We start from the raw sequence: 25,365 nt of genomic DNA on the forward strand, positions 1-25,365 counted from the left end.
TTTCTTTGGATTTTATTCATTTTATACAATAGAAAGAGATAATAATTATTATACTGTGGAGAATTTTTGGCAAATAATAGGTTTGCTACAATATTAGTTCATCACCTTTCATATTTTCTTTTTGCTGGAATGTGAGTCATTTGTCTTATTTATTTGTGTATATTTATGGCCTAGTCCAATATCTGAGACATTATTGCTGCCTACTAAATGTCTGTTAAATATAAATGGTACCCTACTCCACTTTGAGTCATTTTTATACCCCAAATTCCAAGAGTTTCCTCAGACAAGTTCCTATTAACTGCTGTTGGGTCACTGTTAAACAATCACAGGCCTATGCAGGCATCTTTCCTGGGAATGTTAGATATGACTCACACTTACTTCATTAGGCTTGCAGAGACAAATATTAAAGTGCTGAAGTTTCTAAGATAAAAAAATCTAGAATGAAATTATGGCAAATTATATATGTAGTTTTATAGGCAAAAAGAGAACATTTTACAATGAAAATAACAATTATTATAGTGTCTAAATGCAAAGGACTGAGAAAATATCATGAAGAAAAGACAGTGGTCAATAATATCCTATATTGGAAGGATGACATGTGAACTAAAATAATGCCGTTAAATTTATTAATTTGGAGTTGATTAATTATAATAAGGGAATACTAATTATCATACCCATAAAAATAATTATGGTATAAATAAAAACATACTGCTTTGTGTAGATAGTAAGAAATGTATAGAACATTTTAGGAAGTGATACAGAATATCAGTATGGATCTAAGTATTTAAAGTATTGCATGATATAGTCATACGGAATATTTTAACATGTGACCCTGCTGTGAAAACATTTTTTAAATAATTCAGTTTTTATAAATAAATTATTTTTTAATATTGAGAAAAGAAAACCCCTCTCAGCCTTCCTTAATGCCCAAAAGGAAAAGAAAAGGAAAATCCTCTTTAGAAAATTCTAATTTAAAATACAAATTATTTGGGCTGTCTGAATCTTCAAACTTTTTTTAATCTTCAGATTTTTAATTCTTTTTTGAAAATTAATCTTCCAATTTTTTATTAAAATCTTCAAATTTTTTATTAAAATTACTTTATTTTAAAGGACTATTTAAGAGTCAGACTATGTGTTTAAACTTTCCCACTAACAGATTTCTCTGTAACTAAGCATTATAGTTACATGATTTATTTCTTAATTAACTCATTTCTTTGTTTTTCCCAATTGAACTTTACACTCTATTTAAAGCAAATTTGTTTGAGGTTTCTTGACACATCATTTTTTTTCTGCCCCCACTGCCTTGCTGTATATTCTTTTCATTCTCTGAACATTAGTTTTGTTCTAGACTCATCTTCAAGATTCATTCTACAGTAATCCAGGATAATTAGGTTATATCTAACTCTGTCTACAAACTATGCAGACACAGAGATGCATGGGATAGAAACCCATGGTTGTCAATTATACTTTACATTTAAGTAGAGACAGATAGAATTTGCAATTTGTGACTCAAATCTGTAACTGCTCATCTTCATTCACATTATTGCAGTTGATAACTTTTCAGTCTTTCAAAAATATGGAACTCTTCTGTCATCCAGTTTCTGTTGAACCCATATGTTGTCAAAGAAAAAATGCACTAGACAGAATTAAACAGGCAGGAAAGAATTCATTCGAGACTGTTTTGATAGGGGAGATTCACCTCAACTCCAATGAAACAAAACATGGAAGAGTTTCCACTTGATGGGGTAGCTAGTGAAAAAGTGCTGGAGGAAGTTAGGCAATGTAATTAGGCCATCTGTATTTACTAATTGGTGCTTATAGAAGTTAGAAGTTAGGCTCCTACCCTCTCACGCAGCCTGAAAGATAGGACACTATCTCCTTAAATGATCACATTTCGAAGAGATGGCACCCAAGTCCTTGAGGAAGGGTTGTAAAACTAACTAGAGGCTTGGAGAAGATTTCTGTACATTTCAGAGGGGCAGAGAAAGAATTTGCAGTTACAGATTCTCTAAAGTAAATAAAATGGAAGTCAAGAGCTTATAGTTGGGAATAAGCCAGTCTAAAATTTAGTGAAACAGAAGGAAATATTAAGGTCATTAGGCTATCTTTGTTAAGGCCGTGACAGTCCTCCATTGTAAAACTCCTTTAGTATAGTGACAATAACATACTTCTGATAGTATGTTGCACTATATCTCACAAAAGGAGAGGAGGAGTAAATATTCATCAAGTACAATTGTTCATTATTTCTTTTTCTGTTGTATGCACAGATTGATTATAAGTAGCTCTTCCCCACCTCCCCAAAGAATCATAAATTCTGGGACAGGTTTTTGAAAGTTATTATTATGCATTATATAATATGATTTGGGATATTATTATTTTTCTGAAAGATTTAAAGCTGATAGGCATTAGGCTTATTTTCCCTTATGACCAGGCTGAAGCACAGTGTCTACAGGTCAAAGGTTTAGACTATACAGGACCCAGTGTTTAATTATGCTCTGCTCTTACCTCGGGTTTTTTTTGCTTTGGTTTACTCTCACCTGGTACAATCTGCTCAACTGCTTAGAATCTCACTTTTCATAGCTCTCGGCAGATTAACAGCTTCTTCTGTTTTCCTGAAAGTGGCATGTTGGGAATTAGTCATGGTTATAGAAAGCCTCAGGCTTTTAGGAGAAAGATGCCATATTAATGCTACATTACCAAAGGAAATCTATAGAAATCTTTGTTTTTAGGCTATATTGACCCATCTATATATAAATCATTTTTACACACTTCTGAAATTTAATATAATTTGTTACTACTACTTTTATATTTCTGCTTTTAATATTATTTGTAAAGGTTGACATTCCCATGACCCTGCTCAGGAATACTATTTGATATCCCCCCTGAATTATATGGAGTGTGGGAATGGAGGGATGAGAGAAAAACCAACAGAAAACAATTAAACTTTGTGTTATTGTTGCTGGATAAAATCTATGTATTTGAGAAAAATATATTTCAAAGCCTTTCATCTTTAAATGTTATTCAGTAGTTGAAGGCTAGCCATGAAACTCTACAATTTCAGTAGCAACTGAAAAATTCGTCTCAGACCTTTGCTTTTTTTTTCATGCAAAAAAGCAGCTGCAGGCACAAAAAGCAATCCCAAGGATGCAATTACACTCAATTGCTTTCTAATGTATTCTTCACTCTTTACAACTATTACATTTCCACAGTAATATATTACTTAAAGTAACAATTATCCTGTGATTTGGATTGTTTTACACAAAATTTTACGATGGCAAGAATACTATTTATATATAAACTATAAGATATGAGTGTTCAGTTGAAAAGTTTAGAAAAAAATAAATTTAAGTTTGGCTTTGCTTTAGCTACAATTTTAGAAGGTAAACTTAACTTTCAGTTTTTAGACTGGGAAAAATGTGCCAATTCTTTCCAAGGACATCGTATTAAGTGAAACAGAAAATACAGGAAAGCATTCTGCTACTAGGACAGGTTATGGACAGCTCTGTGTTGTGTGTGCTGGAGAATGTTCTGGAGCTTTTATCTTTACAGCTCTATAGCAAGTAACTGGAGACATTTTTCCTTGTTGATAAATGAGTGAAGGGCCAGGGGAAGGAAGTTAGAACAAAAATTACTCTTAGAATTCTTCTACTTTAAGAACAATAATACCTAACACGTAGGTCTTGCCATGTACTTGGTTTTACAAACATTTAATTCTCAGCACAACCTTGTTATTTAGGAATATCCATATCCTATTTACAGTTGTGGAAATCTAGGCTCTAAGAGGTGAGCATTCAGCCCAAGATCATGTAGTTGATAATTTATAGCTGGAAGTCAAATGCAGACCTTTATGTTTCCAAAAACCTATGTTCAAATTTGTTGGCCTCTACTCTGTTTAAAATCCAGAGTACTGTTTCATGTAGATGCGTTCTGTAAGATTTTTGTATGTGCCTGTTTTTGTTGCTATTGGTATCATAGGTCAGCAAGTTTTTGTTTGTTTAAAAATTCAGTCAATATAAAATTTAAAAATTACATATGAATGTAATTGTAATAGTATATGAATGTAATTGTAATAGTAACAAAATTAATATGGGGTACACCTCAATAGTACATATTTTGAAAAACATAGATCAAAAAATCCTATGGCTTTGAAGTTCCTGGATTGATTTTATAAGTTTAAAAAGAAAAACAATAAGAAAACTAACTACTAATAGATTTTTTTGGGTTTTCTGGGTTTTCACAGTGAAAACCCAGAAAACTCTTCTAGTGCCATACTTTACTCAAAGACAGTTTTGTTCAAATGAAACCTTACCTGCAGTAGGGTTTGTTTACAGGTGGCAAATTTAACTTCTAGTGAGAATTATCTTGAGGAGGTGAATCTCATCAGTGGAATCTTGCCATTTGTGATGCAAAGAAAAACATTAAAATCAAGGGAGCTCAGAAGGGTTGAGTCCAGCTCCAGAAATACAGCATCTCCGGTCCCATTTCAAACCTGCTGAAATATAATCCATATTTTAGGAAGATCTCAGCCATTCTTATTCATATTAAAAGTTGAGAACCACTGTCGTAAAACAAGAGGTGCAGGGGAACTTTTAATTTATTCTTATAGAATGACGTTTTGGTCCTCAATATATGTTATTAAAATCAACTATGGGACCAGATATATTAATCATGTTCATACTTAGATTGAAGTTAAAAATAGCTTTCTCATAGGAGAAAAAATTGAATCTCTGTGTAATATCACTAAACAAAGCATCCTTTCCATGCCAGCTGTGGGAGGTGTTACTTTTTACTTCTTTTTGGAGCCAGTATATGTAGTCTGCACAAAGGCCTATCACCTAGAGGAAAAATGTTTTTTTTCTCAATAAGCTACCAATTTTCTTGCTAATGCTTATTATTTTTACTTTTTTGTCAGAGTTATTGATAACTACATTTTGCTGGTAATAAGTTAATGGTCTAAATAACTATGCTAACTACAATTATATTTGAGGTGATTATATTAACTATTATTTCTTATTTTTTTACGTTATGACCCAATTGGTGATACTATAAAACTGGAAGATACTCAAGAAATTTTAAGTGCAATTACTATATCCTATAAGTGGAGAAACTTTCTATTCAGAAATGTATAAAAAAAGTCAAGTTATCAGGCAAAATAGCATCAGAATTGAGAGAGATATGATGAATTATGAATTATTGTTTGATTTTTTTTCATTGCACTCTAACATCATTTTTCTTTGACTTGTAGTGGAACAAGGTAATTTTTTTCTAATCCTTTGGTTTAGCTGTTGAGAAAATTAAACTACATTTTTATTTATTTATTTATTTTTTGGTGACAGGGGTCTTGCTCTGTCGCACAGGCTGGAGTGCAGTGGAGTGATTAGATTTCACTGCATCCTCCACCTCTTTGGCCAAGGGATCATCCTGTCTCAACCTCCAGAGGAGCTGGGACTAGAGGTGCATGCATTCATGCAAGGCTAATTTTTAAAAATTTTGGGGGAGAGAGAGAGTCTCACTATGTTGCCCAGGTCGGTCTTGAACTCCTGGGCTCAAGTCATACTCCCACCTCAGTCTCCCAAGGTGCTGGGATTATACCGAGAGTCACTGCACCAGCTAAAGTACAGTTTGAATCAACTTTGTAATGATATAAAACTGTAGAATCTGTGCATCTGCATTTGAACTTTCTTTTTTATTTATTCCAAGTCTACCTATATTTACATTTGAAATGATCTTATATTTATTTTTTATGTTTCTGTACTACCTTATTTAAAATTCTTGGGACCAGATGAGTTTCAGAATTTAAATTACTTTTATGTTTATTTTAGGAAGGACTTTGGAACATATTTTAAATATTCACAACAACTCATAGTCAACTACATTCATATTTCTGCTGCAAAATGTATAAATACTCTAAGTGGAATAAATAAATACCAACATTAAATTTACATGCGTTCTAGTCAGGTTTTGTAGTCAGATCAATGACAGACTGTTTATCTTCAGAAATTTTTGATTTTAAAATTCTTATAGGGATTGTGTAGATGTGGTTGTTTTCTGAAAAGTTTATATTTAAAGTGAGTAACTAATTTAAAAAAAGGAGAAGTAAATGTTCTAGAAGATCAGAATTTTCAAAATAATATAATGGCCAATCCTTGTGCTAAAAAAATTGCCAGGGTAAAGCAAATATTTCTTTTTAATTTCCCTTTCCTAATAGACCATTATTACTTCCAAGTAGTTAGAAGAAAAGGCTTCAAATTCAAATGCTTGCTTTCTGGGGTAAGTCAGGTAACATAAAGATGTGAAGTGGTCAGATGATTTGTTGAATTAGAGAATGGTAGAGAATTGAAACTGAAAAGAGGATGCTTGTCTAAAGACATTCAGTCTCTCCCTCTCTTTCCTCTCTTCCTTCTCTCCGTCTCTATCTCATAGTACACACACACACACACACACACACACACACACACACACACACACACACACACACACACACAGACACAGAGTGAGGAGAGAGTGCCAGATGTGATGTCTAAGTCAGAAATACATATACATTGTAAGGAAAGATGGAACAGAATTTATTATGAAAAGCTTTATTTCACCTTAAGTGATTTTTCACGTTTAGCTTCTTTGTTGTTGTCATTTACTTTTACTTCCCTAAACAATTTACCTAACCTATCACTGAATTATTCATTTTCTTAGTCAGTCTTTCAACAAATAGTATTATATTTCCACTCTATTGAAAAAATGTAAAACTCTGGAAAAATACAAATGAATGAGGCAGCTCATACCTTAAAGATGAGCTAGCCAAGATACAATTAATAATCAGAGGTGAGAGCAAGGTGCTGCAGGAATGCAAAAGATGTGTACTCAACTTAGTCTAAGGATGTCAGAGAAGCACTTGCAGAAGTGATGAAACTATGGTTGGAAGGAGAAAAAAAGTTAATCAAGCAATGAATAGGGTGAGTGTTTTCCAAGCAGAGAGAACACGAGGAAAAAATGCACTGAGTATGAAGGAAGAGGTGTATTTGAGTAACTGAGGGGAATTCCTTATAAAAACAGCCTGAGGGTAAAAAAAATTATCTCTAGCTTCAAACAGTCAGGGCAAAATACAGCTACCTCAGTTGTTTAGAATGTTTGAATCTTTGTCACTTCCACATTTTATCCGTCCCCCAGCAGTGACAAAATTCAATACAATTCGAATGTAAATGATACTATTTATGTGTCTGCTCTAGTTATTTTCATTTGTTAAAACATTCTTTGAAATCCCTACACTCTGAGACCACAAACAAACAAACAAAACCTCCTCTGATTATATTTGATAAATGCATGCCAAGGAGAAACAAAAGAAATGCAATAATATATAAAAAGGGAAAACTATAGCAAGAAAAAAAGTGGCTAGTTCTTTCTTAACATAATTTCAGAGTAACTTTACTTCATATTTAAAAGAGAAAATGCAATTTTTATTACAATTGGGATCCAGTGTTATTTTATCATATCAGTGTTTTAATTTTAATATAAACCTCATTGCGCTTTAAAACACCAAAATAAAAGTCTAAGATATGCTTTAAAATGTTCATTTTATTGCTATTTTAAGCTGCTGCACAGTAGCAAAATGAAAGAAATTGAATTAAACGAAATTATATATTGCCCTCATTTATTAAAAAATCCCTACAAATGGGGGAAAAATATCTGTTACAATTGCACCCAAAGTTATGATACGAAAACTATAACAGAGCAACAATATCTTGGAAAATTCATCAGGAGAAACTTCACACTGACCTGGGTAAGACTGCTAATTTAATTTTATCGTTTCAAGTGAAAGTGACTTGAAACCAAGGGAGACTAATTTGAACAGTAAGCTTGATAGCAAATGCCTCAGTACATTATGCAGATGATAACAGCTCCCATGTGGATAATAGAAGTTAGCAACAGTACTGAAAATTACACTTTTTTTCTTGCCATAGTGAAAATGAACAGATATTGAATCTTATCTCCTTATCCACATACTAAAATAGAAATTGCTTTCCAGGTTTTACTAATTTTACTGACAGGATATTATGTGAAGGATTTTTTCTCTTATGCATTTATTTTGATTTAATTTAAAAGTACACCCAGAAGCAATATTTGAAAGTTATAAAAAATCAGAAAAGGAAAATTCTAGTCATGTACACATCTATGATTTCATATGGCTTTATCAGCAGCATTCATTATGATATCCAAAAATAAAATCTGAAGATTTCTCTTCCAAATGAGTCTATATTAAGCAAAAGATATTCTGCTGCCTCTTTGAGAAACCGGATGTATCTGAAACTAATGTGAACGGCTAAACCACACACACAAACCTTACACTGTCAAATACCGTAAATGCCATTATGAATAAGTTTGAGATGTTTAATATTTGCATATGAGTTTAAATTAGTGGAGTAAATTATACTTCAAATAAAAGTAAGACTTTCATGTCTCCAATATAGAGTTTTAAAAGAAATCAGCCACTGGGAGAGATTATATAGCTACACACTGTGGGAGCCTGAAAGACAGTTCGGTAGCACAGACCTTCTAAGAGCACTTCAGTAAAATGAACACGAGACTCACTCAAGTCTTCTGACTCTGAGTCAGTTTGTTCAAATCAGTCTCTTAATGATGTCTGATGTACTCTTGGGAGAGTTATCATTATGTTTATTTTTTATATCTCTAAATTTATAAGATTTTGTGCTCTTTTTCTCCTTTTAGTGAATATTTAGTGAATATACTTACTATGGCATAATAGTCAACTGAACCCTTCCCACTGAATGTGATGATAAAGTCTAAAGCTTTTTGAAAGGAGAGAGGGTGATACACATTAGTTCTTTTAATATAAATGTTAAAACTGAAAATTTGTGCTCATTCTCAAGTTGGAACAAGACACTTTTTTTTTTTTGAGACAAAGTCTTGCCTCTGTCACTCAGGCTGGAGTGCAGTGGTGCCATCCCGGCTCACTGCAGCCTCCACCTCCCAGGGGTAAGTGATTCTCCTGCCTCAGCGTCCCGAGTAGCTGGGATTACTGGCACTCGCCACAACACCGGGTAATTTTTGTATTTTTAGTAGAGATGGGGTTTTGCCTTGTTGGCCAGGCTGGTCTTGAACTCCTGACCTCAGGTGATCCGCCTACCTCAGCCTCCCAAAGTGTTGGGATTATAGGCGTGAGCCACTGCGCCCAGCCTCTGAGCTCTGTTTTCTATCTTTCTAATTACCTCCTTCATATCCTTTTGGTAAATGACGAATCATATATACAGTCAGCAGCAGAGATCCTGATACTTCAGTGAATGGTAGCATTGAAAGCCTCATTTTGTAATTTTGCTTTTTAATTTGTCATCTTTCTTCTTAGTTAGGAGAACAGTCAAGTTTGCAATTTATTCTGTTCTTCCTTGATAGAAAGAAATTTATCTCATATTTGTCAGACTGCATGTTTGTTTTACATAAGATTTTACAATTTTTAGTTCTCCTTTCTTTTAAACACATATTTAGTAGAGTTTGTATTTTGTGCCAGGTTCAGTGCTGGGCACAGACAAGGTCTCTGTCCATATGGTGCTAATACTCTTGAGGGAAGGATAGGTACAGAATAGAGGAACCACAGATGAAGGTGTAATTTTATATTGTGTTGTAGTGAGATGAACACTGGTGGGGTTAGCCTTATTAGGAGGAGAAATAACTTTTAAATTGTAACAGGAGGGAAGAAAGATAGCATAATGAATGTAGAGGCAAGTGAGTTTGTAGGTGGTGGTAGCAGAAGCCACTTCTAGATTTTTAAAACTACTGTTCATTTATTTTTGTTTTTGATTGTTTTTTAAGACATTATTGTTCGGGCATAAAAAGTGACTTTGTTTTCACTTGTATATTTTCCTTGACATCTTTAGAGTTCATGTCTAATTTTAACATAAGTATTATTATTTATGTATGATTCCCTTATATTATGAAATTGGTATTTGCAAGTGCTAATTGAAATGAATATGTTATTTTGTCAGTATCTGACTTATTTAATTATATTAATTACATTTCAAGTCTATTTATTAGGAGAACTGATTTATAGAAACTTCCTTTATGTAAAACGTTGACTCTGGCCAGGCGCCGTGGCTCACACTTCTAATCCCAGCTTTGCGAGTCTGAGGCAGGCAAATCACCCGAGATCAGGAGTTTGAGACCAGCCTGGTCAACAAGTGAAACCCCTTCTCTACTAAAAAATACAAAAATTAGCTGGGCGTGGTGCTACGTGCCTGTCATCCCAGCTACTTAGGAGGTTGAGGCAGGAGAATCGCTTGATCCCAGCAGGGAGAAGTTGCAGTGAGCCGAGATTGCACCACTGCACTCCAGCCTGGATGACAGAGTGAGACTCTGTCTCAAAAAAAAACAAAACCAAAAAAAAACCTTTGATTCTTTTACTGTGTCCAATGTATGGTAATCGCATTAAATATTCCTAATGCAGTTCTTTTCTTCTTAGAGGGCAGTAGATCTAGGCACTTTCTGCTTTGAGAGAAAGCTACATATATCTTAGGAACAGGGAGTTACACATTGGATATTGACATGTGAATTGGACCTAGGAAAGTTCACAGGGAAAGCAATTGTTTTTTTTTTTTTTTTTTTTGAGACAGGGTTTCGCCTTGTTGCCCAGTTGGAGTGCAGAGCCACCATCTCAGCTCATTGCAACCTCTGCCTCTTGAGTTCAAGCAATTCTCCTGCCTCAGCCTCTCAAATAGCTGGGATTACAGGCATGCGCCACCATGCCTGGCTAATTTTGTATTTTTAGTAGAGATGGGGTTTCTCCATGTTGGTCAGGCTGATCTCGAACTCCCAACCTCAGGTGATCTGCCCGCCTTAGCCTCCCAAAGCGCTGAGATTACAGGCATGAGCTACGGTGCCTGGCCTGCAAATTTTTTTTTTTTTTAAGACAGAGTCTCGCTCTGTCACCCAGGGTGGAATGCAGTGGCACGATCTTGGCTCACTGCAACCTCCGCCTCCCAAGTTCAAGCGATTTTTGTGCCTCAGCACTACAGGTGCATGCCTACACGCCCAGTTAATTTTTGTAAAGATGGGGTTTCTCCATGTTGGCCGGGCTGGTCTCAAACTCCTGACCTCAAGTGATCTCCCTGCCTTGGCCTCCCAAAGTGCTGGGATTACAGGCATGAGCCACTGTGCCCGGCCGAAAGCAAATATTTTATGGAACCAATATAAGTACTATTATTATGTGATTAGTCACTTAAAAATTCAGCTTTAAAAATAATTGTTTAAGGTGAATATACCGAGCCATTTGACCATAAGGGACAGATAATTCTGCTTTGTTCTACTTTGTTAAATAGATTTCTTAAAGCTCCCTTGGTGTTACTCATTTTGGTAATTTCAGATTCATATGGTTTTCATTCAGTTATGATTAAACTATCTTAAAAGTTTTCCTTAGATTGTATATTGAAAATGCTGAATTATTGTAATTATTTGTAAGATTTTTACTTGTACACTAAAGCAACTTAGTTTATGTTACGGAATTGCAGTGATAGCTATTCTGAGTACATGGTTGATGATTTGGGACAAAATTGTCAAATAGATTTAAAGTATTTTTCTTTATTGCAAAAGAATTAATATAGTGACAAAGTCTAATAATATAGAATGCACCATCCATTCCCGCTTTTCAGAAGTAACAATGGTTGGTGATTTGTGCTTCCAAGGCCTATAACATAGGGGGTGGGGTTAAAGAACAGAAATGGGGGTTATAATTGACCATATGTCATTTTGCTCCAGTCATTTTGTTTTATTTTTTTAAAACCAGGTGTCTGCTTTGGGTCTGGATCCCTCAGGTGCCCGTTTGGTGACAGGAGGATATGACTCTGATGTTAGGTTTTGGGATTTTGCTGGAATGGATGTTTCTTTTAAGGCATTTCGATCCCTTCAGCCCTGTGAGTGGTATGTATTCACTTACTTAATATCTTCATATTTGACTTAATATCTTCACATTGGAAGACAGTGCTGTTGGCTTTGGAATCCCATCTACAATGATTTGTATCAAAATACATCATGTTTATATGACTGTATACTGCCTTCATAATTTAAATGAAGTAAAATGAGCCTTACATTTCTTTTGTTTCATAAACTTATATTTTAGGCTGGGCGCGGTGGCTCACACTTGTAATTCCAGAATTTTAGAAAGCCAAGGCAGGCAGATCACCTGAGGCCTGGAGTTTGAGACCAGAATGGACAACATGGCAAAAGCCCGTCTCTACTAAAATTACAAAAATTAGCTGGGCGTAGTGGCGCATGCCTGTAATCCAGCTACTCGGGAGGCTGAGGCAGAATTGCTTTAGCCTGAGAAGTGGAGGTTGCAGTGAGCTGAGATTGTGCCACTGCACTCCAGCCCAGCAACAGAGAGAGACTCCGTCTCAAAAAAAATTGCAAAAGGCTGGGCACAGTGGATCATGCCTGTAATCCTAGCACTTTGGGAGGCCAAGGTGGGCGGATCACCTGAGGTCGGGAGTTCAAGACCAGCCTGTCTAACATGGTGAAACTCCATCTCTACTAAAAATATAAAAACAAGACAGGCATGGTGGCTGATGCCTGTAAGCCCAGCTACTTCGGAGGCTGAGGCAGGAGAATCGCTTGAACCCGGGAGGTGGAGGCTGCAGTGAGCCAAGATTGCACCACTGCACTCCATCCTGGGCGACAGAGCAAGACTCCATCTCAAAACAAAAAAATTTAAAAAACAAAAAAAATGGTTTGTTTTAAAACATTCCAATTAATCCTGAGAAATGAGAAATTAACATATGGTAAGCCATTAACCAGGTACCAGTCCATTTTGTACTGTTTAGGTATGGTCGGCTAGCATTATGTTAGAAAGGGCCTTCCATGTTGCTACAATGAGCCAGCCTTTCTCTTTTTTTTTTTTTTTTTTTTTTTTTGAGACAGGCTCTGGCTGTGTTGCCCAGGCTGGAGTGCAGTGGTGAGATCTTGGCTCACTGCAACCTCTGCTTCCTGGGCTCAAGACATCCTCCCACCTCAGCCTCTCAAATAGCTGGGACTATATGGGTGTGCACCACCATGCCTGGATAATTTTTGTATTTTTTTGGTAGAGATGGGGTTTCACCATGTAGTCCAGGGTGGTCTCAAACTCCTGATCTCAAGTAATCCACCTGCCTCATCTTCCCAAAGTGCTGGGATTACAGGCATGAGCCACCACACCTGGCCCAAAAGCCACTCTCTTTTCTGTTTTTGACCATATCTGATCTTTTGGCATATTGCTTTCTTATGGTGTCATTTAACTCAGCGGTCCCCAATCTTTTTTGCACCAGTGCCTGGTTTTGTGGAAGACAATTTTTCCATGGACTAGGGGTAGCGTGGAGGTCGGGGTGGTGGGATGGTTTCCGGATGAAACTGTTCTATCTCAGATCATCAGGCATTAGATTCTAATATGGATTGTGCAACCTAGAGGTCCCTCGCATGTGCATTTCACAATAGGGTTCGTACTTCTATGAGAATTGAATGCCATTGTTGATCTGACAGGAGCTGGAGCTCAGGTGATAATGCTTGCTCACCCTCCCAACACCTGCTGTGCACCTGGTTCCTAACAGGCCATAGACTGATACCAGTCCATGGCCTGGGCTTTGGGGACTCCTGACTTAACTTGTTTCTTTATCTCCTCTCCAATATTTCCTGTGGAATATCAAAGGCTTTCTCAGAATTATATTGTATCACTTCAGATAGCATGTATTGTCTAGTTGTTTCACTGTTAGTGACTAGAAATTAAGGTAAATCCCTGGATTAAGGTAGTGACGTCTGATTCCTTCATTGTAAAGTTAATATTTTATACTTGAGATAGGCAAGAACTTCGTAGAGAGATAGTTTGGTACTATGTAACTATCCAGATACTCATCATTCTTTCACTTAGTGAGCTTAGTGTCCATTGATGATTTCTTCCTGAATCGGTTATGTCACCGAGGGCTACAAATTGGTGATTTTCCTATTCTGTTATTTCATCTGCCTTTATTTCCTGGCATCTTCTTAAAGAAAAACTTTTCCATCGATGTTCATTAGGGATATTGGTCTAAAATTCTCTTTTTTTGTTGTGTCTCTGCCAAAATCCTCAATAAAATACTGGCAAACCGAATGCAGCAGCACATCAAAAAGTTTATCCACCATGATCAAGTGGGGTTCATCCCTGGGATGCAAGGCTGGCTCAACATACGCAAATCAATAAATGTAATCCAGCGTATAAACAGAACCAAAGACAAAAACCACTTGATTATCTCAGTAGATGCAGAAAAGGCCTTTGACAAAATTCAACAGCCCTTCATGCTAAAAACTCTCAATAAATTAGGTATTGATGGGACATATCTCAAAATAATAAGAGCTATTTATGAGAAACCCACAGCCAATATCATACTGAATGGGCAATAACTGGAAGCATTCCCTTTGAAAACTGGCACAAGACAGGGATGCCCTCTCTCACCACTCCTATTCAGCATAGTGTTGGAAGTTCTGGCCAGGCAATCAGGCAGGAGAAAGAAATAGAGGATATTCAATTAGAAAAAGAGGAATTCAAATTGTCCCTGTTTGCAGATGACATGATTGTATATTTAGAAAACCCCATTGTCTCAGCCCCAAAACTCTTTAAGCTGATAAGCAACTTCAGCAAAGTCTCAGGATACAAAATCACTGTGCAAAAATCACAAGCATTCTTGTACACCAATAACAGACAAACAGAGAGCCAAATCATGAGTGAACTCCCCTTCACAGTTGCTACAAAGAGAATAAAATGCCTAGGAATGCAACTTACAAGGTATGTGAAGGACCTCTTCAAGGAGAACTACAAACCACTGCTCAATGAAATGAAAAAGGACACAAAGAAATGGAAGAACATTCCATGCTCATGGATAGGAAGAATGAATATCATGAAAATGGCCATACTGCCCAAGGCAATTTATAGATTCAATGCCATCCCCATCAAGCTACCAATGACTTTCTTCACAGAATTGGAAAAAACTACTTTAAAGTTCATATGGAACCAAAAAAGAGCCCACATCACCAAGACGATCCTAAGCCAAAAGAACAAAGCTGGAGGCATCACGCTACCTGAGTTCAAACTATACTACAAGGCTACAGTAACCAAAACAGCATGGTACTGGTACCAAAACAGAGATATAGACCAATGGAACAGAACAGAGGCCTCAGAAATAATACCACACATCTACAACCATCTGATCTTTGACAAACCTGACAAAAACAAGAAATGGGAAAGGATTCCCTATATAATAAATGGTGCTGGGAAAACTGGCTAGCCATATGTGGAAAGCTGAAACTGGATCCTTTTCTTATACCTTATACAAAAATTAATTCAAGAAGGATCAAAGATTTAAATGTTAGACCTAAAACCATAAAAACCCTAGAAGAAAACCTAAGCAATACCATTCAGGACATAGGCACGGGCGAGGACTTCATGTGTAAAACACCAAAAGCAATGGCAACAAAAGCCAAAATTGACAAATGGAATCTAATTAAACTAAAGAGCTTCTGCACAGCAAAAGAAACTATCATCAGAGTGAACAGGCAACCTACAGAATGGGAGGAAATTTTTGCAACCTACCCATCTGACAAAGGGCTAATATCCAAAACCTACAAAGAACTCAAACAAATTTACAAGAAAAAAAACCCCATCAAAAAGTGGGTGAAGGATATGAACAGACGCTTCTCAAAAGAAGACATTTGTGCAGCCAACAGACACATGAAAAAATGCTCATCATCACTGGCCATCAGAGAAATGCAAATCAAAACCACAATGAGATACCATCTCACACCAGTTAGAATAGTGATCATTAAAAAGTCAGGAAACAACAAGTGCTGGAGAGGATGTGGAGAAATAGGAACACTTTTACACTGTCGGTGGGACTGTAAACTAGTTCAACCATTGTGGAAGTCAGTGTGGCGATTCCTCAAGGATCTAGAACTAGAAATACCATTTGACCCAGCCATCCCATTACTGGTTATATACCCAAAGGATTATAAATCATGCTGCTATAAAGACACATGCACATGTATGTTTATTGTGGCACTATCTGCAATAGCAAAGACTTGAAACCAACCCAAATGTCCATCAATGATAGACTGGATTAAGAAAATGTGGCACATTTACACCATGGAATACTATGCAGCCATAAAAAATGATGAGTTCATGTCATTTGTAGGGACATGGTTGAAGCTGAAAACCATCATTCTCAGCAAACTATCGCAACGACAGAAAACCAAACACCGCATGTTCTCACTCATAGGTGGGAGTTGAACAATGAGAACACGTGGTCACAGGAAGGGGAACATGACACACCGGGGCCTGTCGTGGGATGCGGGGAGGAGGGAGGGTTAGCATTAGGAGATATACCTAATGTAAATGACGAGTTAATGGGTGCAGCACACCAACATGGCACAGGTATACATATGTAACTAACTTGCACGTTGTGCACATGTACCCTAGAACTTAAAGTATAATTAAAAAGAAAAAAAGAAAAACTTTTCCTCATTTACTGATGTTATTTGGTTACCCTGAAATATAGTTACTACTGGAGAGGCAGGATAAAAGCTTAGTTATCTTTCTTTAATTGCCCATTTGTAGCTTAAGGGCTGGTGGTGATAAATGAGTTGTTTCTGTTATTGGTGATGATTTCTTTTTCTTTTTTGAGTATCAGTCTTTACGATTTTTAAATTTTCATGTTTCAGTCAATTGCAGTCATTATTCTTTTTGATGTTTAAATTGTCCTAGATTTGTCTAGTAGGAGTCCTTGATTGCTATATAATTTTGACATGACCTTATTAGTCTTTAAAACTTTCTTGGTTTCTGGCACAACATGATGTAGGCTTCCTGTTACATTCCTTTCCAAGTCCTGGAATCAGTACTTCGCCGAGTAGCCCGTCTTTCTCTTTGTGGGAATGGTATTTAGAGACCAAATCTGGTTGCTAGGCATGCTCATTGATATTGGGATGTCATTGCTTTTGGCCTTTTGATGGAAAGAAGTAGAAAATATAGATGCATATGTATTCATGCATATATGTGTCTATGTTTAAATTACAAGGTCACTTTGATATTTCTATTTCAATTTCAAAATATTTAGTAAACTTTTAAATTTCAGAATATTTTTAAATTTATAGATAAGCTACAAAGATAATACAGAGTATATGCATACACTTCACCCAGTTTTTCTTATGATTAACATCTTATGGTCCATTTGTCACAATTAAGAAACTAACATTAGTTAGTTACTATTAATTAATCTCCAAACTTTATTTGGATTTCACTGTTTTTTTTTCACTAATGATTCCTCCAAGATACCACATTACCTTTGGTCCTTGTATTTGTTCAGTCCCTGACAGTTTCTCAGTCTTTCATTGTTTTTCATGGCCATGACAGTTTTGAGGGGTATTGGTCAGGTATTTTGTAGAATGTCTCTCAATTTGCTTTTGTCTGATGCTTTTCTCATGGTTAGATTGAGATTATGAGTCCTTGGGAAGAATATCACAGAGGTGAAGTGGCTTTCTTATTACATCATATCAGGGGTACTTCTGTCATGTTTTTTTAGATTCTTCATGGTAAAGTTACTTTTTCCTTTCCTTTCCATATGCCATTCTGTGGCTGCAAGCCACTGAGTACTGCTGAAACTAGAGGCGGTGGAAAAATTCGGCTCCACTTCCTGGAGTGAGTGGTATTTAAAGAAACTTTTTGGTTTTCTTGTGTATTTATTTTGTTGCTCAGCTTGTTTCAACTGTGGTGATTGGGAGCTCTTTTAGTTTGGTCTGTTGTCCCTTTGACATGCCTCCTTTCTTTCGTTTTTGGAAATACTTCCTTAATTTTTGATACTACAAGATGCTCCAGGCCAGGCGCAGTGGCTGACGCCTGTAATCCCAGCACTTTGGGAGGCCAAGGCGGGCAGATCACCTGAGGTCAGGAGTTCAACACCAGCCTGGCCAACATGGTGACACCCCGTCTGTACTAAAAATACAAAAATTAGCCGGGCATGTTGGTGGGTGCCTGTAATCCTGGTTACTTCAGAGGCTGAGGCAAGAGAATCGCTTGAACCCGGAAGGTGGAGGTTGCGGTGAGCTGAGATCGCGCCATTGCACTCCAGCCTGGGCAACGAGTGAAATTCTGTCTCAAAAATAAATAAATAAACAAATAAATAAAATCAAATGCTCCAGGCTGTAGATGCTTGTATTTTCCCTGCCCCAGTTCTAGAATCAGTTCTTTTCCCAGGAAAAGTATATTAGCAAATAAGATCTAGGTTCTTTATTATTATTATTTTTACTATAGTTTTAAGTTCTGGGATACACGTGCAGAATGTGCAGGTTTGTTACATTGGTTTACACGTGCCATGGTGGTTTGCTGTACCCATTAACGCATCATCTACATAGCTATTTCTCCTAATGCTGTCCCTCCCATAGCCCCCCACCCCTGACAGGCCCTGGTGTGTGATATTCCCCTCCTTGTGTCCATGTGTTCTCATTGTTCAACTCCCACTTATGAGTGAGAACATGTGGTGTTTGGTTTTCTGTTCTTGTGTTAGTTTGCTGAGAATGATGGTTTCCAGCTTCATCCATGTCCCTGCAAAGGATATGAACTCATCCTTTTTTATGGATGCATAGTATTCCATGGTTTATATGTGCCACATTGTCTTTATCCAGTCTATCATTGATGGGCATTTGGGTTGGTTCCAAGTCTTTGCTATTGTAAACAGTGCTGCAGTAAACATATGTGTGCATGTGTCTTTATAGTAGAATGATTTATAATCCTTTCGGTATCTACCCAGTAATGGGATTGCTGGGTCGAATGGTATTTCTGGCTCTAGAAGATCTAGGTTCTTAATATGCTCATTGCTCCTGGGATGTCACTGCTCTTAGGCTGACTCAGCTGACAAAGCTAGGAAATACATGCATATATATTATACTAACCTACGTATATAGTATATATTATTTTGTTATTTCTCTACATCCACGTTAACCTGAACACCAGTTCATACTGATGTTCTAATTCTAATCCAGTACTATGTTGATTTATTCTAACCTTCCTGCTTTTCCGTATCATCACTTTCCAATGGTGAGAAACCTAGCTTCCACTATCCATTTACTTACTTATTCAGCCTCAGTAGACATGTAAAACAATTTAAGAATTGTTCATTGTACCTGTGTTCCAATTTAAATTTAGCATTACAGAATTTTTCTTAATGTCTTTTAATTTGATATTCAAATTAAAAGATAAAAGTCATTTATAAGAAAACACTTATTGGTCAAGGGGTTGGCAAAGTTTTTTTATAAAGGGCCAGGTAGCATTTTAGGCTTTACAGGTCACAAATGGTCTTTGTTAAATTTATCTGTATGTGTATATATTTATGTGTGTGTGTGTGTGTCTGTGTCTATGTGTGTGTTTGTGTGAGTGTATACATTTTCTTTTTCTTTTTGTTTTTTTTTTTTGAGATGGAGTTTTGCTCTTGTTGCCCAGGCTGGAGTGCAATGGCACGATCTCGGCGCTCGGCAACCTCTACCTCCTTGGTTGAAGCGATTCTCCTGCCTCAGCCTCCTGAGTAGCTGGGATTACAGGCATGTGCCACCACGCCTGGCTAATTTTGTATTTTTAATAGAGTCAGGGTTTCTCCATGTTGGTCAGGCTGGTCTCGAACTCCCCATCTCAGGTGATCTGCCCGTCTTGGCCTCCCAAAGTACTGAGATTACAGATGTGAGCCATTGCCCCTGGCCTACTTTTTTCAAGAAAAGACAGTAAAATCTGACTTGATGCCTTTGATCTTTGGTTAAGAAAGAAAATAAAATCGTTTTCTAGCTGTACTTTCTGTTTGATTGAGTATTCCAAGGGTCATCACCTGATGATTCCAGTAGTTTAAGAGTGCTGTCCAATATAACTTTCAGTGGTAGTGGAGATACTATATATCTGTATCATCCAGTATGGTAGTCACTCATCACATGGGGTTACTGAATACTTGAAATGTGTTTAGTAATTCTAAGGAACTGACATTTCTTAAAATCGAATTTTAATTAAAATGTAAATAACTACACGTGGCTAGGTAGCTGCTGTATTGGATAGTGCATATCTTGAGCCTCCCTTTAAGTGGCCAAATCCAGTACACACAGACTACCACGGTAGATAACAAGGTACCTCTAGACATAAAAATATGTGACTTAAGTTCAAAAACAGGAATGCTACCACCAAAAACTCACTAAAGTTTAATGCAGATTTTTAAATGAAGAAAAAGTGAGGCCGGGTGTGGTGGCTCACGGCTGTAATCCCCACACTTTGGGAGGCCGAGGCAGGTGGATCACGAGGTGAAGAGATTAAGACCATTCTGGCCAACATGGTGAAACCCCATCTCTACTAAAAATACAGTAATTAGCTGGGTGTGGTGACACCTGCCTGTTGTCCCAGCTACTAGGGAGGATGAGGCAGGAGAATCGCTTGAACCTGCAAGGCAGAGGTTGCAGTGAGCTCAGATGGTGCCACTGCACTCCAGCCTGGCAACAGAGTGAGACTCCGTCTCAACAACAACAACAACAACAACAACAACAACAACAAAAAGACAAAAGAAAAAAAGTGAAACATATGTATTTTTATATTTATTTTCCTCTTCAATTTCATTCTCTTAATTTTGTTGGATCATTGTTCTAGTTTCTGATTGTAACACCCAATGTGTATGTTAATGATCGCTGCTTGTGTTTTGCCAATTGCAAATTTGGTGAATGTACAGTAAATTCTCATTCAGCTGATACCTGTGGAATATGGGAGGGTCAAACTCTCATATGCCATTAGAAGCCTTTCTTTATTTTGACACTGATTTTTTTTTTTTTTTTTTTTTTTGAGATGGAGTCTGTCTCACTCATGTTGCCCAGGCTGGAGTACAATGGCATGATTTCGGCTCACTGCAACCTCCACCTTCCGGGTTCAAGTGATTCTCCTGTCTCAGCCTCCTGAGGAACTGGGATTACAGGTGCATGCCACCATGCCCGGCTAATTTTTGTATTTTTAGTATAGACGTGGTTTCACCATGTTGGCCAGGCTGGTCTTGAACTCTTGACCTCAGGTGATCTGCCTGCCTTGGCCTCCCAAAGTGCTGGGATTACAGGCGTGAGCCACCATGCCCCCGCCCGACATTGGTCTGTTAACCTTTTAAATTACGTTTTTCACCCAAGTGAGAATCCACACATGCCTATAACTGAGCCAAATTTCCCCACATCTTTTTGTCACTGATCTGTATTATTCCTATATTATCCACAAAGATAACTTGAGGGAGTTTGTTGACTGTCTTGAAGATATGGAAACATAGTATGATGTTTTCAAACCGTCTCCTCACCTGGAATAGCAAACATCAGAATTTGTCTGAGATCCAACAGGCAGCATCATGGTGAGTAAGTGGATATCAAAGAGGCAGTCACACTCAAAGAACGCCCCCATAGCTATTCAGGAAGGGAGATAGAAGTCCAAGTCTAGGAGTGAAGCTGAGGTAAATAAAGTATTCTGGATTTTGGGCATCTCTGACGAATTTCCCCAGAAGAGCTCTTTGGTGCTGTAGTATTCTTAGCTTGTTTCTCACTCACCTAGCACACTTTAAAAAGACTGACGTTAGGTGTTTTTTTCTTGGTCTACCAGTATAAAAATTGAATTTTAGAAAAAGCTTTTCTTTTGTTGTTAAGCACAGTTTATTATTTGATATACATTATTTACCTGAATATATTTTTCCTTCTTGCCGAGACCAGCTCTGTCAGGGAGACCCTAACCCAGTGGCGCTAGAGGAATTAAAGATGCACACACAGAAATATAGAGGTATGAAGTGGGAAATCAGGGGTCTCACAGCCTTCAGAGCTGAGAGCCCCGAACAGAGATTTACCCACATATTTATTAACAGCAAGCCAGTCATTAGCATTGTTTCTGTAGATATTCCATTAACTAAAAGTATCCCTTATGGGAAACGAAGGGATGGGCCGAAATAAAGGGATGGGTTGGGCTTGTTATCTGCAGCACGAGCATGTCCTTAAGGCACAGATCGCTGATGCTATTGTTTGTGGTTTAAGAATGCCTTTAAGCGGTTTTCCGCCCTGGGCGGGCCTGGTGTTCCTTGCCCTCATTCGGGTAAACCCACAACCTTCCAGCATGGGCATTATGGCCATCAGGAACATGTCACAGTGCTGCAGAGATTTGTTTATGGCCAGTTTTGGGGCCAGTTTATGGCCAGATTTTGGGGGGCCTGTTCCCAACACCTTCTCTTTGACATTTTCATGGTAAAATTATGTAAACTATCTGTAATAGCCTTTTACTTAATTTCCTGGTTTTTGCTTCCCTCTGTAACTGTCATCAAGTTACATAATTTTAAAATTTTATCTTATTAAGATCCAGTGACCTTCTTTTGAGTCATGTCTCAGCTCAGATGTCAGCTCCTCAAAGAGACCTTTGCTCACCATACTGTCAAAAGTAGCTCCTCTCCCACCTCTGCACTACCACCCACTCTACCGATTACCCTGATTTATTTCTTTTGTAGCACTTATAACAATCAGAAATCATGTGTTTTTCACATTTGTTTACTTCTATTCCAGCACCTAAAACAGTGTTTGGGATATACTTGGAACTTATTATTCATTAAATAAGTCATACAATAATAGTGTTTCATATTTTTTTTCAGTAGTTTTCTGTTGAGAAATAGAGCAGAAGACTATTTTCAGCAAGGTGTACCCACCTTTTGGGAAAGAAAGGAAGCATAAGGATTTCTTTTTCTGGAAGATCTGAAATCCTTGGCTTAAACCCTATCAGTTCAGGGCAAGTAAGGAACAGTTTTTGAAATCACTGGCTCTGCACTGTAAGTGACACCTTGAGCTACAGGCTTAAGGCTGATATGTTTAGCTTTTTTTGAAAAAATAAAAATATGTATTCTGAAGATAATTGAATAGTGAGTTTTATTGCATCTTATGATTTCCATTCATTTTGTATTAAAAGTGATTGCCACTGAGAAATTTCCATCTATTCAAATGGTATTTGTAGTTTTTGCTATGTATGAACAGTTACTTGATTAAAGAGTTTCAGAGTTCAAATAAATAAAAAAAGAAAAAAACAGATACCTACTGTTTTGCATTTCTGAGTCAATCCTAGATTCTGAAATTTAAAAATTTCTGTTACTGGAAATCAGAATGGATGAGCCAATGCTGTAGTCATTGAGTGTTATACACTGTCTTCTCTGCTAATTTAGCTGAGCTTGTGCCATAACTATCAGTTTTAGTGGAATGAGGGGGAGATTACTGTCCTAGATTTTCACTGAAGTATTTTTCCTCCTCTTTCTTTTTTATAGCATATTAGTTGATGTAAAATTTAATTCTACAACTAAGTATAACTATAGACTTAATGTGCATAATGGAATGTGAGCATGGATTCTGACTCATGAAAATCTGAATTTGAATTATGTCTTGGCTTGTTCATTTGCTATGTGGCTTTAGGCATGTCATTTAATCACTTTGACCCTTAGTTTCCTTGCCTGTAAAATAGAATTAATACTACCAGTTTTTTGGTGTTCTGATTGATGATTAAATGAAATAATGTATATATTATAAAGTGCATGGCACAGTGCCTGGCACCTAGTAAAGCATTCGGTAGATAATAACTCACCTAGTATTTATTTAATATGAAGGAATCTCAGTGCACAGATTCTTAAGTTGATATCTCTCATGTCTTTCAAGTATTACTTCCCATTTCTGAGTTTTTAGTGTTGTAACATTGGATTTTACCTCTGAAAAATCAGACTACTGTTTAAGACTATCACCTGTCCTGATTTCTTTCTTTCTTTCTTTCTTTCTTTTTTTTTTTTTTTTTTTTGAGATAGAGTCTAGCTCTGTTGCCCAGGCTGGAGTGCAGTAGCACGATCTTGGTTCACTGCAACCTCTGCCTCCCAGGTTCAAGCAATTCTCCTGTCTCAGCCTGCTGAGGAGCTGGGATTAAGGCACACCACCATGCCCGGCTAATTTTTGTATTTTTAGTAGAGATGGGGTTTCACCATGTTGGCCAGGCTGGTCTTGAACTGACCTCAGGTGATCCTCCTGCCTTGGCCTCCCAAAGTGTTGAGATTACAGGTGTGAGCCATCGCACCCGACCCTGATTTGTTTTCTGGGAGTATAGACTATTTAGCTTTGGCTCTCTGTTATCTGTTCTCCATTTCCCTTTTTCTCTCTCTGGTCCAGTTCTCTTTATCCTTTTTTTTTTTTTTTTTTGCCACAATTTGTGAAAACTTCTTAAGCCAATTCACTTTACTAATTTTCTACTCTTTTAATGAACTTTTTAAAAGTCACATTTATTCAGGTATAATTTACATTTAGTAAAATTTATTCTTTTTACTTGTACAGTTCTATGAATTTTGAGAAATGCATACAGTCATAGTCATACACTGTGATTATCCTCCAAAGTTCCCTTTAGCCCCTTTGCAGTCAGTCCCTCCTTCTGACCCCCAGGTAACCACTGATCTGATTTTGCCTCTATCAGTAGTTTTGTTCCCTTTTATAGCTGTGTAGTACTCTTTTGTATGACTATATTACATACAGTTTGTTTATCTCTTTACCAGTTGATAGACATTTGGCTTATTTCCAGTTTTTAGGTATAAGGAATAAAGCTTCTATAAATACTCCGTACTGTAGAGGTCATTTTTATAGAAAGGTGTTTTTATTTCCCTGGGTCAATACCTAAGTATTAATTGCTTTGTCAGATGATATGTGAGTATTAACTTTATAGGAAACTGCCCGACTTTTTAAAAATGCCGTATCATTTTGCTCTCTTAGCGGCAATGTGTAAGAGTTGTAGTTACTTCATATCCTTACCTACGCTTGGTATTGTCAATATGTTAAATTTTAGCCATTCAGTTGGGTATGTAGTGATATGTTATTGGGTTTTAATTTGAATTTCCCTGGTGATTAGTGATATTGAGATTATATGTCTTCTTTGATGAAGCAACTGTTCAAAAACTTTTGCCCATTTTAAAAACTGGGTTCTTTTCTTGTATTGGTTGATAAAGTTCTTTATAAGATATGTGTGTCACAAACATTCCAGTCTGTTGCTTAGATAGAAAGAGTTCCATAAATATTTTTTAAAAAGAAAAAGTAGTTTCCAAAAAAATTCCACTTTTGTAATATATAATTTATGTATTTGTGTTTTTTAGTTACTAGGGAAAGTTTGAGAGGTTGTGTCCTAGAAATGGAAGTGTATTATGTGGGGGTATTGGAGAACTTTCATTTTATATTTTTATATGACATAACAAAACAGCATGAATTACTTTTACAATTTAAAAAGATATTTTACACTTCAGAAAACAAAGGACATCAACAACAAAATTAAAAGACAAATTATAA

At 36.8% G+C, this 25,365-nt stretch overlaps 1 protein-coding gene across 9 annotated transcripts in view; it reads left to right on the plus strand.

The window, feature by feature from the left end:
- Positions 1-25,365, plus strand: part of LOC101146628 (putative inactive beta-glucuronidase-like protein SMA3) — a 244,541-nt gene that overhangs the window by 80,609 nt on the left and 138,567 nt on the right. For 8 of the 9 annotated variants that reach the window (XM_063706674.1, XM_063706670.1, XM_063706673.1 and 5 more), the window contains exon 1: positions 11,794-11,919. In XM_063706674.1, coding sequence (XP_063562744.1) covers positions 11,838-11,919 — 82 coding nt within the window. In that variant the 5' untranslated portion in view covers positions 11,794-11,837. Of the gene's footprint in view, positions 1-11,785; positions 11,920-25,365 lie in introns of those variants that run through there. The other variant, XM_055387289.2, reaches the window with a different exon arrangement.

The sequence above is a fragment of the Gorilla gorilla genome, chromosome 4, assembly GCF_029281585.2.
Source record: "Gorilla gorilla gorilla isolate KB3781 chromosome 4, NHGRI_mGorGor1-v2.1_pri, whole genome shotgun sequence".
Lineage (NCBI taxonomy): Eukaryota > Metazoa > Chordata > Mammalia > Primates > Hominidae > Gorilla > Gorilla gorilla.